At 50.5% G+C, this 12,136-nt stretch overlaps 1 protein-coding gene across 1 annotated transcript in view; it reads left to right on the plus strand.

The window, feature by feature from the left end:
• The window catches only part of Mroh5 (maestro heat like repeat family member 5), a gene marked incomplete at its 5' end in the record, with an annotated part of 55,415 nt that overhangs the window by 21,895 nt on the left and 21,384 nt on the right, over positions 1-12,136 (plus strand). Inside the window, 9 exons of the mRNA XM_028773272.1 lie at positions 3,504-3,611; positions 3,889-4,005; positions 5,020-5,139; positions 5,970-6,128; positions 6,741-6,863; positions 7,378-7,457; positions 8,739-8,959; positions 10,613-10,758; positions 11,862-11,966. Coding sequence (XP_028629105.1) covers positions 3,504-3,611; positions 3,889-4,005; positions 5,020-5,139; positions 5,970-6,128; positions 6,741-6,863; positions 7,378-7,457; positions 8,739-8,959; positions 10,613-10,758; positions 11,862-11,966 — 1,179 coding nt within the window. The remainder of the gene's footprint in view (positions 1-3,503; positions 3,612-3,888; positions 4,006-5,019; positions 5,140-5,969; positions 6,129-6,740; positions 6,864-7,377; positions 7,458-8,738; positions 8,960-10,612; positions 10,759-11,861; positions 11,967-12,136) is intronic.

A 12,136-nucleotide genomic window follows, 5' to 3' on the forward strand; every position in this document is an offset into this window, starting at 1 on the left:
AAGGAAAGGAAAGGAAAGGAAAGGAAAGGAAAGGAAAGGAAAGGAAAAGGAAAGAAAGAAAGAAAGAAAGAAAGAAAGAAAGAAAGAAAGAAAGAAAGAAAGAAAGAAAGAAAGAAAGAAGTTTGATACAGGCAGCAGCTTGGATGAATCTCAGAAATTCTCAGTGAAAAAAAACGCACACACTGAAGGACTCTAAATAGAGGCAATCCCAGAAAAGTCGACACTAATTTATAATCAGAATAGGCCACGCTGGTGGCAAGTCTCTGGAGCACTGTGCAGATTCCAGGAGCTAGAAGGTACATGCAGCTTGCAGTTCTAATGTGTGCTCAAGTCTCTTGCACTCAGTGCTGTGAACTTCACTGTGAGTTAACTACGCCTGGATGTTTTAAGCAGTAACAAAGCTCCATGAGTCAAAGTGCTCTCACTAACCCTGATGACCTGAGCTCAGTCCCCAGGTTTGAACATGAAGGAAAGAATCGACTCCTTCAAGTTGTGTATGGGTGTGGAGTTACACATGGCTGTGAACCACCATGTGGGTGCTGGGAACTAAGCTCAGTTCCTCTAGGAGGGCAGCCAGTGCTCTTAACCACTAAGCCATCTCTGCGGGTGTGTGTGTGTGTGTGTTTTATGTGTGTGTGTGTTTTGTGTATATGTTATATACACATATATGTTATATATTGTATATATGTGTGTATGTGTATGTATGTGTTACACAGATAGGAGTTATATACATATATGTGTTATATAACATATATTACACATATATAGTATATAATATGTATCATTTGGAAATAGGCTTCAAAGTTTCAAATATTCTGATTTTTTTTCTAAGCTGTGCCTGCCCTATATAGTCCCTGGAAGCTCTGAACAGAGTGTAGAGTGCATGCCCAGACAGAAACACTGACAACTGCCCATGTTGCAGAGACAGGTATGCACAAGTCCTGCAGTCCGTGCCACACCAGCTAGGATCACACTGGGCCACACACAGAGGAGACTGCAGAGCTACGAGGGGGAAAATGTTTAATTTTCAGAGTTTTGACATTCTCATTGCAGACAAGAGGCTCTGGTACTCATCACAGTGAGCAGACAGAAGGGACTGGGTGAGAAGACAAGACCCCCTGATGCCTCCCACACACACACATACCTGCTGCTTCTGAGTAACCTGGAGGCTTCCCGGGAGTCACAGTACTCTGGGATCAACCTGCCATCTGTTCTGTATCCTAGAAAGCAGGGAATGGACTGAGAGCAGGGCCTAGCCAGGATAAGCAAGCTTTTATCAGGTTCTGCCATCTGATGAGAGCAATTCCTATCTCAGAGGTGGAATAAGACTAGGAAATGATATAAACAATCCTACCAGGAGGGGGCGCTCTAGGATGGTCATATGCCTTGCAAGACACTCGCCCTTGGTTTCACAGTGTATCTCATTTTAGGATTTCTTTAGGATAAATCCCTAAAAGTTTAGTTGCCTAAACAAATGTATTTTGAATTTTAATTTGTGTCAATATTGTTTTTTAATTGGTGCTGACCAAATGTTCACACATACACATACATAAAGCTGTCAATTCAATCACCCTGCTACCAAAGAGCACTTCTTTCCTGTTACAGATCAGTTGGGCATTTTCAATACTGCGCAAACAGGGCTTTGATGAAAGTAAGAGATGGTACAAGCTGTATGGGGCTTCTGCCAGCTGACGTTGTTGTAGAGTGAGGAGAATATATATATATATATGCAGGAAGTAACTCAAGGAATGATCAAAGGAGTGAATGCATAAGCCAGCAACGGAGTCATTTATCATGATCAAGGAGTATACACCACACCATAATTGTATATGTCAGGTTTGACAAGAGTGGTGAAGCCTGTTCCTACCAGCATCACCACATTACCACAAAAAAGTTTTAAAAATAAAATAAAATAAAATGAAACAAATAAAACCCACAGGAGAAAGACCCTATGACAGCAGCAATAGAAATCTCCCAGCTCCATTTTAACTTAATGAGACATTGTCTGTGGTCCTCGGTTGATGGAAATAATGTTATGAATATAGTCTTTACACAGTCTTGGACCAAGTTAAGTATTAATTTCCATTTTTAAAAGAACATTATAGGAAAATCATGTTGCTAGGATTATAGACACATGCAACAGTGCTTGATTTGTTTGTTGTTGGGTTGGGTTGGGTTGGGGCGTTACAGTGGGTGCTGAGGACTCATATTTGAGTCCTTAAGCTTGCCCAGTAAGGTCCCTTAGCCACTGAGCCATTGCCTCGGCCTCTAGTTCCAAGTTCTTCAGTATCAGCCAGGTTGAGCTTATACCTCCTTCATCAATATGTTCCTTTTTGTAATTTTCAAATCAGAAGGTCCAGGAGCATGGCAGCAGGCAGGAACGCATAGTGCCGGAGTAGTAGGTGAGACCTTACATCTAGTCGATAAGCAGGAGACAGAGAGAGGGTAAACTGGAAATGTTGTAGGCTCCTGAAACATCAAAACCCACCCCCCAGAGACACACCTCCTCCAATACCTCTTAATCCTTCCCAAAGAGTTCCACCACCTAGGGACCAAGCATTCAAATATGTGAGCCTGTGGGGGCCATTCTCCTTTGAGTGACCACATTCCATTCCTGGTCCCCACAGGCTTGTAGCCGTATCAGAACAAAATGCATTTAATCCAACTCCAAAAGTCTTCAAAGCTTTTCACGGTCTCAACATTGTTGAGAAGTCCAAAGTTCAGTCTCTTTCAGGACTCAAGGCAATCAATCCCTTAACTGTAACCTGTAAAATCAAAAAGAAAATGACATACTTCCAACATGCCATGCCACAGAATCTACATTACCATTCCAAAAAGAGAGGCCAGCGGATATCATACTCTCAACGGTATCTTTTAACTTAGCTTATATGTTTTAAACAAACTTCTTTGACCGTTTATCAATATTTTTCTAAGAGTTGGGTGTTAAGGGACGTCCCTAACACCAGAAGAATGTTGGGAACAAAAACATCAGGCTCATTGACTTACAGCATCTGGGAACATTGGAGATGAAGGTCTATTAGACATCATTACAGCCATCCTACTGAGCTAAGATGGAACCTTCCGGAATCCTCCATTTAGAAGGGTCAATGTGTTGATCCCTCATTTCATTAAGAAACAGTCGAGTGTCTACTACAGGCTGGCACCAGGCCAGGCATGGAACCACACTGGGAAACAGACTGAACCTGGCCTATGGGGCCCACCCTGTCCCGGGACCACTTTTGCTAACACTGAGCTCCTATGTGCTGAGCCCTCAGTTCATGCTGGAATGTGGCTGGACACCACACTGTAGCCTCCCAGGCTTTCGGATATCCTGAACACAGCTAGGGGTACCTTGAGATATGTGTTCCTCATCTCTGAGATCTACCCTACAAGCTCAAGTGCTGAAAACTTAGAGGAGGGGAGAACAGGGAATAAGGAAGCCAGGGCTTTCAGGCTCTGGAGGGGAAAGTGCCTCCAGCACTGTCCACCTCACCTGCTCACAGACAGCCAGAAAGTCGGTGCCATTCCTGAACGTGGATGTGTGGTCCAAGGAACTGCTGTGGGCCGTCACCAAGTCTGGCAAGACACAGCAAGAGCACTCCCCAGACAAGGTAGGTCCCAAGGTCCCCCGCCTGTTCACCACACAAGCCCATGAGCTCTGTCATGGGACAAGCAGGGCTCTGGAACAAAATTGGTGCATCTAAAGGGCAAAAGGACTAGGCCTGGGCAGCTGGACTAGAAGTGGCTCCCTCCCTTACCACAGGCTGGGAGTTAGGCCATCCTGGGACATGAGAAGGGTGGCCTCAGGGTGAGGGAGCCCAGGGAAGTTGGTCATAGGAGCTCAGGTCAGGTGGGTCCCGCTCAGGAGAGGATGTTGAACCCCACCAGGCCTTCCTGTTTACCTACTATGGGCTAATCCTTCAAGCTGAGGAGAGCAGCACCACCGTGAGGATGCATCTCAAAACCCTCTTGGAAACGTCTCACCAGTGGGCCAAGCAAAGGGAGGTGAGGCCCCAAACAGGGGAAAGTGAGGGCCCAGGCAGGGGGAGGTGAGGGCCCAGGCAGAGGGAGGTGAGGGCCCAGACAGGGGGAGGTGAGGGCCCATGCAGGGGAGGTGAAGACCCAGACAGGGGGAGGTGAGGGCCCATGCAGGGGAGGTGAGGACCCAGTCTCCTTTGATCCTCTAACCCAAACCACAGCTTTGGTCATGGTCACACACTGACCCTGATCATAAACTGAGTTGTGCTGGTCACCTACCGACCCCTGGCTTCCATCACACAGAGCTCTGATCCTCATCACACCCTCAACTGTGGTCCCATCTCACACTGAGCCCTGACCCTGTTCATACTCAGCCATGTTCCTAGTCACAGAATGAGCCCCTACCTGGTTTCACCATGACCCCTGATGGTCGCACACGCACACTGACCGTTAATCCCACTCCCATAGTGAGCCCTAAAGGTCACACGCTGAACCCCTGTTTTCATCACATGCTGAACCTTGCTCCTAGCACTGAGACCCCCGGAGTCTGCTCTCATACTGTGTCCTCATCACTCTCACACCGTGGTTCTCCAGTCAGAATACGAGCCCTGGTCCTGGTCACACACTGAGCCCTGGTGCTGCTCACAATCTGAGATCTGACCATGCACGCACACTGAGGCCTGATCCTTGCTTTATACTAAGCCCTGATCCTTGTCAGGTCCTGAAGGCTGCACAGCATGATCTCTGACTCAGTCACAAACTGAACCCTAATCACATTTCTTGCATCTCATATGTGTCTTCACTGCTACTCCTGAGCATGTCTGCTCAGAGTTGAGCTGCCATGATAGACAGCCAACCCCAAAAGCTCTCTTTCTTCCTCTCCCCACCCCCAACTCGACCCACCAGACTCCACAAGAGACACCTCCTGGGTGTCTGGGCTCTGAGCTGCAGGTCCTAAATTGTGTGTGAGTTCCTGCCCCCTGATGGTGGACTGGAGAATTACTGGATTCTGGTCACAGACTCAGGGGACTCTGCCCACAGGGCATTGCTCTCACAGTGGGGCTGGTTGCAGTACGCCACTTGGATGATGCCTGGGCCATCCTAGAACAGTTTGGGCGGAGCACACCCTTCAAGTGGAGCCTACAGAACTTTTCCCTGAAGGTATCAACTCAGGGTTCCTGGGGTTGCAGGTTGGGGAGGGGGGAGTAGGGGTGGACATCAAATCCCACACTGCCTGAAGGGAAGCATAGCAACCACTGCAAGTTTATCACTGAGGCAAAGATTTATCCGAAAGGTGAGACACTCGGCCCAAGAACTGCTTGTGAACATTGGAGGGGGCTCCATTCTGTGCCACCTTACTGCACCCCACATGACTGCCCCTGGAAGACAGTTCCTGGGAGCCTCTCCATGGGGATTCCTGGGTTGGGGAAGCTCTCCACATTCTTGATGGTCTGTTCACGGTTAACCCTGCAACCTAGAGAAGGCTCCGCTGGGTCTTCACATCTGGCAAGTGGCAGAATTGAAGCACACGCCTCAGACTCTCTGTGGTTACCTGTTTGGTTATGCAGTGTCATCAGGCTAGTACTGTAGTGACATATGAGAGGAGAGGTGACTCTGGGCCACACTCAAGCAGGAAATTCCACTTTGCCCATTACTGTCTGTCTGGATAGAACCGTGATCTTTCCAGGTCCCTGGCAGCCCACACGTGTATGGTATGCCCCTCAGGGTGCTGAGGTATATAAAGAAAGGGCTATCACAGGCGAGGCCCCAACTCTTCCAGTTCCGGTGGAGCCTCATACACCACCTTTGATGACCCAGTATAATCAGCCCAACTCCCTGAAACTCCAGTTCCATTTCTGCTGTTCTCATTTGGTGAACAAAGACCCTCTAGACACTCCCCTCCCCCACCTTGCTGGGATCAGGGTACCCCCTCTCACCACTCCCCAAGTAGACTGTGGGCAAGGCCTGACACCAAATCCACTCCTACCCAGCCCCACAACCACAACCTTGAGGACCTTCGGTGGAAGTGGGCCAGCTGCACCATCCTCCTCTCCTACGGCCAGATGGCAGCCTGGGCCAAGAGTTACATCCTGCCTTGGGTGGACAACATCTTATCCAGGATGATCTTCTACTTCCGCTTTAGCTCTTGGGTACAGGTTACCTTGCTCACCATCACCCCAGTCCAGCACCTTCCCCAGGACAGAAAGAGGATGCCAGCTCTGCCCTGCCCCAATCGCGGAGTTAGAGAAGCCCAGGGCCATCTCTGTCCTGTGTCCAACTCCCCTGCCCTCCTGCCAAGCCTCCTGTGGGGTGCATTACCCTGGTGCCTTTATCATCCCTGAAAAATTCTCTGCTCTAATTAGGACCCCATTCCCCACTTCTGGATTTTTACTTGGGGGAGGGCTGGATCCTAAGAGACCAGAGTGATTCCTTTCTCTAAGGAGCACCATAGCCTGGGTTGTCATAATGGCCAACCCTAAGTCTACCCATCAAGGCTATAGTCACCACACCCCAGAAACCCTCACAGGCCCCTGTCACGTTTTGACCAGGCTCACAGAATTCACACGTTTAAACCAAGAGCGTGTGCTCCTTTCTAAAGAAAACCCTTCCCACCAGCTCCCAGCCCAGTGGTCCCCACCATGCCCCTCTTACCCTGACTCAAGTGTGCCTGAAGATGGTGGCTTTGGCCTCGCTTCTTGCTCTCTCCCCCCAAGCTCCTGGGCTCTCAGCCTGATCTGTGCCCTGGGGCCTGACCTACACAGGATGAGACCCTGAAACAAAGCTTTCTTACGGCTGTCACGATGCTGGTGGGGGCCATCAGCCGGAGTGAAGGTGCCCACAGCTACGAGTTCTCCCAGACGAGTGAACTCCTCGAGTGTCTGATGGTATGTGCACAGGAAGCCTTCCCCTCAGAGCAGCCCTCTTAGGCAGAGCTTCCTCTCTCAGACCAGCAGCTTTCCTAGGTACAGGAAGCCTCCTCCCTCAGACCTGGGAAAGGGCAAGCACAGTCCCAGCCCCATCTGGAAATACTCCACATACCCTGAGTTAGTTGGGTCTTGCTGGGACCCGAGCAGACCAGGTATGCCCACATTACAAGCGATGCCATTGAGACCCAGAAAGGCAAACACACTCCATTCTGCATAATTTCTTGGCTTGGGTCCCAAAGTAATCACGTCAGATTTCAGAAACTGTGAAGTAGCGTGGGGAGCTAAGGGCCACTGATCAAAACAGGGTGGCTCCTGTCCCCTGCCTGATCCCCAGCAGCAGAGTGGAATGATTTTCACTACAAGGTGGATTAAGACAAGCAGCAGCATCACCCAGGTTGTGTGTAGTGGGAGTAAGACTTGGTGTCAGAGGTGGGGTCTGCTAGCCTCTGCACCTTCTCCCGTGGACTTACAGACACTGATTGAGAAAGAACCGCAAGACACGCTGCTCACCAGCATCCGTCAGCAGGCCATCCACATTATTTCCAGCCTCTGGTAGGTTACAGTCTGTGATGACTGTCAACTCTCTGCCCAGGCTGCTAGCAGGACAAGGTGGAGGGATGTCAGACATCAAAGCCCTGCAAGGCAGAGCAGCTTAAGCCACCACAGGTCATAGGGGGCAATGAGGGGTCTGGGACATTTAGTCTGAGCACAGCCACTCCACACAGAGTTGACTCTCTCTCTCTCTCAGATACTCAAGTAAGGAAGAATCAAGGAGGCCAAGCATCTAGACCTAGCCAAGCCCCAGGGAGAAGGGATGAACCTGGATCTAGAGAGCCAAGGATGCAGGACCTGGTTTATCTTTCCACTCACAGGTTAGGGAGGAGGTTAGACCAGGGTGCTCAGAGCTACGTGCTCACAGACCACAGCAGGCAGTTTATATGGCCTTTGGCAGGGTTGGCAGGTAGAGCTGGTGGCTATCCACTCTGACTGCATTTCCCAGATGCATTGTCTCTGCTAGGCTTCACTTCCTATTCACCTGCTGCACAGTCACTGGTGATCTCTAGGTGCTAGACCCTGAATGGTCTCTGGGGACACAGCTGGAAGCCAGCAGAAGACACCTCTGTTCTCTAAACATACCCCTGAGATGGGATACGTACAGCACAGGGAATTGAGAAAGGTGCTGAAAGAGACTGAAGTAGGAAGCGAGATAGGGAGAATGCAACATTTTCATGGTAGGGGCCCCAGCACTGGGTCGAGGCTGATTGACAGTTGGTAGAGTATTGCTTCATAGACTGTTCCTATAAGCTTGGTGCTCTGCTAGAGTCCAGGGCATGGCCTGTGGCTGACTGAAAGGGAACGGTTAAGCAGATCCTGCATGAGTGAGTCTGTGAGCCCTGCAGGTACAGAACTGCACTGACGGCACCTCCGAAGGCCCTTAGCCAGCATGTGCTTGAGTTGCTAGGTGAGTAGGAGACGGAGGAGGCCAATGGGTGCACAAATCTCAGTAAGAAGCAAAGATCCAAGGCTAGAGAGATGGCTCAGTGGTTAAGAGCACTGGCTGCTCTTCCGGAGGACCCAGGTTCAATTCCCAACACCCACGTGACAGCTCACAACTGTCTGGAACTCCAGTTCAAGGGGATCTGACACCCTCACATGTACATACATGCAATCAACACACCAATGTACATAAAACAACAATAAATTAAAAAAAAAAAAAACAGAAGTAGAAGCAGCAAAAGGCTGCATTGTCAGAAACAGACGATAGGGGACTCCTGAACCCTGACCTCTGCCTTCACAATCCCAGGCCCTCAGGACCCTTTACCCTCCCAACAGTGAGCTGAGGCCACCCATGGATGCAGACAGGAAATCCCGCCTCCTCTCCATCTGCTTCCGCAGCATCTTTACCCTGCCACAGCTGGATGCCCTGGAGAAGCACACCTCCCACCTCCTGGAACCACCCAACATCGAGGTGCAGCATGCACTAAAGCCAAGGGGACTTTGGCAGGACACCAGGCTCAGTCTGCTGTGTGTGGCTGGATGGGGAGCAAGGGCTGGCCGCTCTACAGGCAGGGTGGAGGCCCTGGGTAGTAGCCTCAAGGCTCTGGCATTTGCCTGCCTAGGACATGGTCCATGATCATCATCCTTTGGGCCATGATTACTAAGACAGGTGGCTTACCTGGTGTGTGCCTGCCCAGGAACTCTGTATGTAATGGTATGCACAGCTGATCCAAGATCCATGTAGGCAAAGTCACCACTGTGTTTCCCTTCTCCCAAGCCCCATGCCAACCCCAGGAATTCACAGAAGAGGGGAGATGGCTTTCTTAAAGAGAAGCGCTCCCTGATATTGCAGGAAATTGTTCTGCCACACTAAGGTGGCTTAGGGAGTCACTGTCCCTGAAAGTGGGCTCTATTTCACCACACCTATCTGCCTGCCTGGGTCACCTGGTCCACCCTCTTCAATACTAGCCGGCCTTGCAGAAAAGATACATGTTATGTCTCATAGCTACCACCAGAGGGCACATGAGATTGCCAGGCATAGTCCCAGCCCGGCATGTCAGTAGCAAAGGGCAGGACAGCTTTGTGAAGTGAACTCCACTTTGTGGAGCAAAGGCACCAGGCTGTCTGTGTACCCTTCCCACCTTCCCACAGTGACTTGGCGGCAAGGGGTACACAGCTCAAAAGGAAAAAATCAATAGTGAGGATGCCAAGATCTGAATACACCCAAGAGCCCTACTTGTATTATACACCCACGAGGCTGTGTCCTGGCTGTGTCTAGACAGCCAGGCCCTTTGGGAACAGGTGGTGATATAGGGAGTCATAGTGTCTGTCCCAACATCTTTCAAAGCTACTGGTGATTGGAAGACTCCTTGACTCTGCAGAAAACACAACTAAAGTCTGTGCATCCACGTTGGAAGCTGGTAACATTGATCCAGTCTCCTGTTTGATGCCACTCATTCTGTCTCCTGTCCTATCACTTGGGACTGGCTGCCTGTCACCACTGTGGAAGAATGTTGTCCTAAGAAATGGAACCATCTTTCCAGGTCACCAGATAGCAAATGGCCAATGTTCCTAATGGCCACATGAGTCTGACTGGGCATTTCTGTGACTGCCCCCCTTCCCTGAACATGCCAGTGATAAACACTGTTGAGGGAGCTTACATGAACCCCAGAAGTCACATCTGCCATGTCTTTTGAGGACCAGGGGAAGGTGTTTATCTAGGCCCCTTTTTAAAACTTTTAAGAGGACCAGTGGGATGGCTACTATGTAAAAGTGCTTGCCACTCAACCTCCATGGCCTAAGTTTGATCCCAGAATCCATAGTAAGAGAGAACAAATGGCTGAAAGTTGCCCTCTGGTTTCCACACACATACTGCAGCATGCATGCACACACTTGCACACATGCTAAATAAATAATGGAATTAAAATTTGCTAAGAGCTTTGGGATGAAAACTTACTTTCAGTAATAACATCCCTTTGACCCTGGGGTCCTGGGGCAAGACAGCCCTGGTCACATGTCTACATGTCTATGGAGTCAGCCCTGCTGGGACTGAATTGTCCTGCAGCCATGAGTGGGTTCCCAAGGCCTTTCTAACCAATATCCATACCTGTGTGGCAAGTCCCCTTGCAAACACAGTAGTGGGCTCTGTTGGTTGTGGGAGCCCAGCCTGAACACATGCAGAAAGTGGGGGCCATTGGACATTATAGCAGTTTTGGGGCTTCATCCCCACAGGACCTTGCTGACCTCCTCTCTTCCGCAGGGACTATTCAGCCAGACCATGGAGGCACTGGACCACATGCTGCAGTGTTTCATGGTGCAGAACCCCACAGCCAATGAGCTACACTTCCTGCTGTCGGTGAGGGCTTCTGGCAGCTGGGGAACAGGGCAGGGGTACACAGCTCTGGCCCGAGAGTCCCAAAGAGGACATTCCACAGGAAGCAGGACCTGGGCAGTAGGCTTCACATGTCTTGAGATTTGGATCATCTGGAGGAGACAGGGAAGCATCACTCAGCCTGACCAGAAAGAGATCTGCTGAGGAAATGGCTTCCCCTACCACCTATGCCCATGCCCCAGTGTACCTCAAGGATATGAATCCCATAAACCACATCATCTGCCCACTAAGGTGTCCATGGGAGGGAGACCACTCAGCAGATAGTAAAAGCCTAGGAAGAGGGTCTCGACCCAGAAGACAGGCTAGCTCCACCAAAGCCAGAGGTCAAGACCAATGGAAGTTCACTAAAGAGCCCTGAATGAAGACCATAGCCATCCCTGAGAAAAGAAGGACCCACAGAGTAGCCTGGAGCCAGGGGGAGGCAAAAGCAAACTCAGTAGGGCAGAGTAGAAGTAACGTGACCCACTGGAGCCTGAAAGGGGAAGGGGTAATGGTATGGCTCAGCCCAGCAAGGGCAGGGCCTCATCAAGAAGCCAAGAGAAGCAGGAGCTCCACGCCCTGGTGTGCACAGGTGACGTCAGGAGGAGGAACACAGGAAAGGGAGCTCCAAAGCAACAAAGTAGCATGCCACTCTAGGAGTGTGCTCAGGTGGCAGTGGCTTCTACCAGTGCAAGTCACAACGGTTTCCGCATCCATTCCTGGGCCACTCTATCTCCAAATACCCTGTGTCTAGATCAGCTGACCACCCAGCTTCTCGACATGCATTGTCTAAATCAATGTCTATTCTCTACCAGAGGCAAGTTCGTCCCTGTTTGTGTGCATGGCAGAAGGTTCTAGAAAGGGCCACCTGGCACCCAGCAGGCTGAGCACTTATGGGGGAGGGAATGTGTGTGCCACACAGGAAGAAGGTAGTCCTGAAGGGTGGTTCTAGGGACAGAGACTGACAAGGGAACAGGAGAAGCTGAATCTGGACGTGGTAAAAACCAAAGAGCATTTACTCTGAGGGGTGGGCAGGGATGGCCATTTCTGGGGGTGTGGCAAAGCTCCTAACCACATCCAACCTGCAGCACCTGTACATCTGGCTGACCTCAGAGAAGACTCATGAGCGACAACGGGCAGTGCAAAGATGCACAACACTGTTCAAATTCCTAACTGAAAAATGCTGCCTAAGTGTAAGCACCACCTCCCAAGCGCCACCCCTCCCCAGCTCAACCCCTCCCCAGCTCCACCCCTCCCCAGCTCCACTCCTCCCCAGCTCCACCTCACTCCAGCTCCTCCTCTCCCCAGCTCCACCTATCTCCAGCTCCTCCTCTCCCCAGCTCCACCCCTCCCCAGCTCCACC

The sequence above is a fragment of the Grammomys surdaster genome, unplaced genomic scaffold (genome assembly GCF_004785775.1).
Source record: "Grammomys surdaster isolate TR1022 unplaced genomic scaffold, NIH_TR_1.0 224, whole genome shotgun sequence".
In the NCBI taxonomy this organism is placed as follows: domain Eukaryota; kingdom Metazoa; phylum Chordata; class Mammalia; order Rodentia; family Muridae; genus Grammomys; species Grammomys surdaster.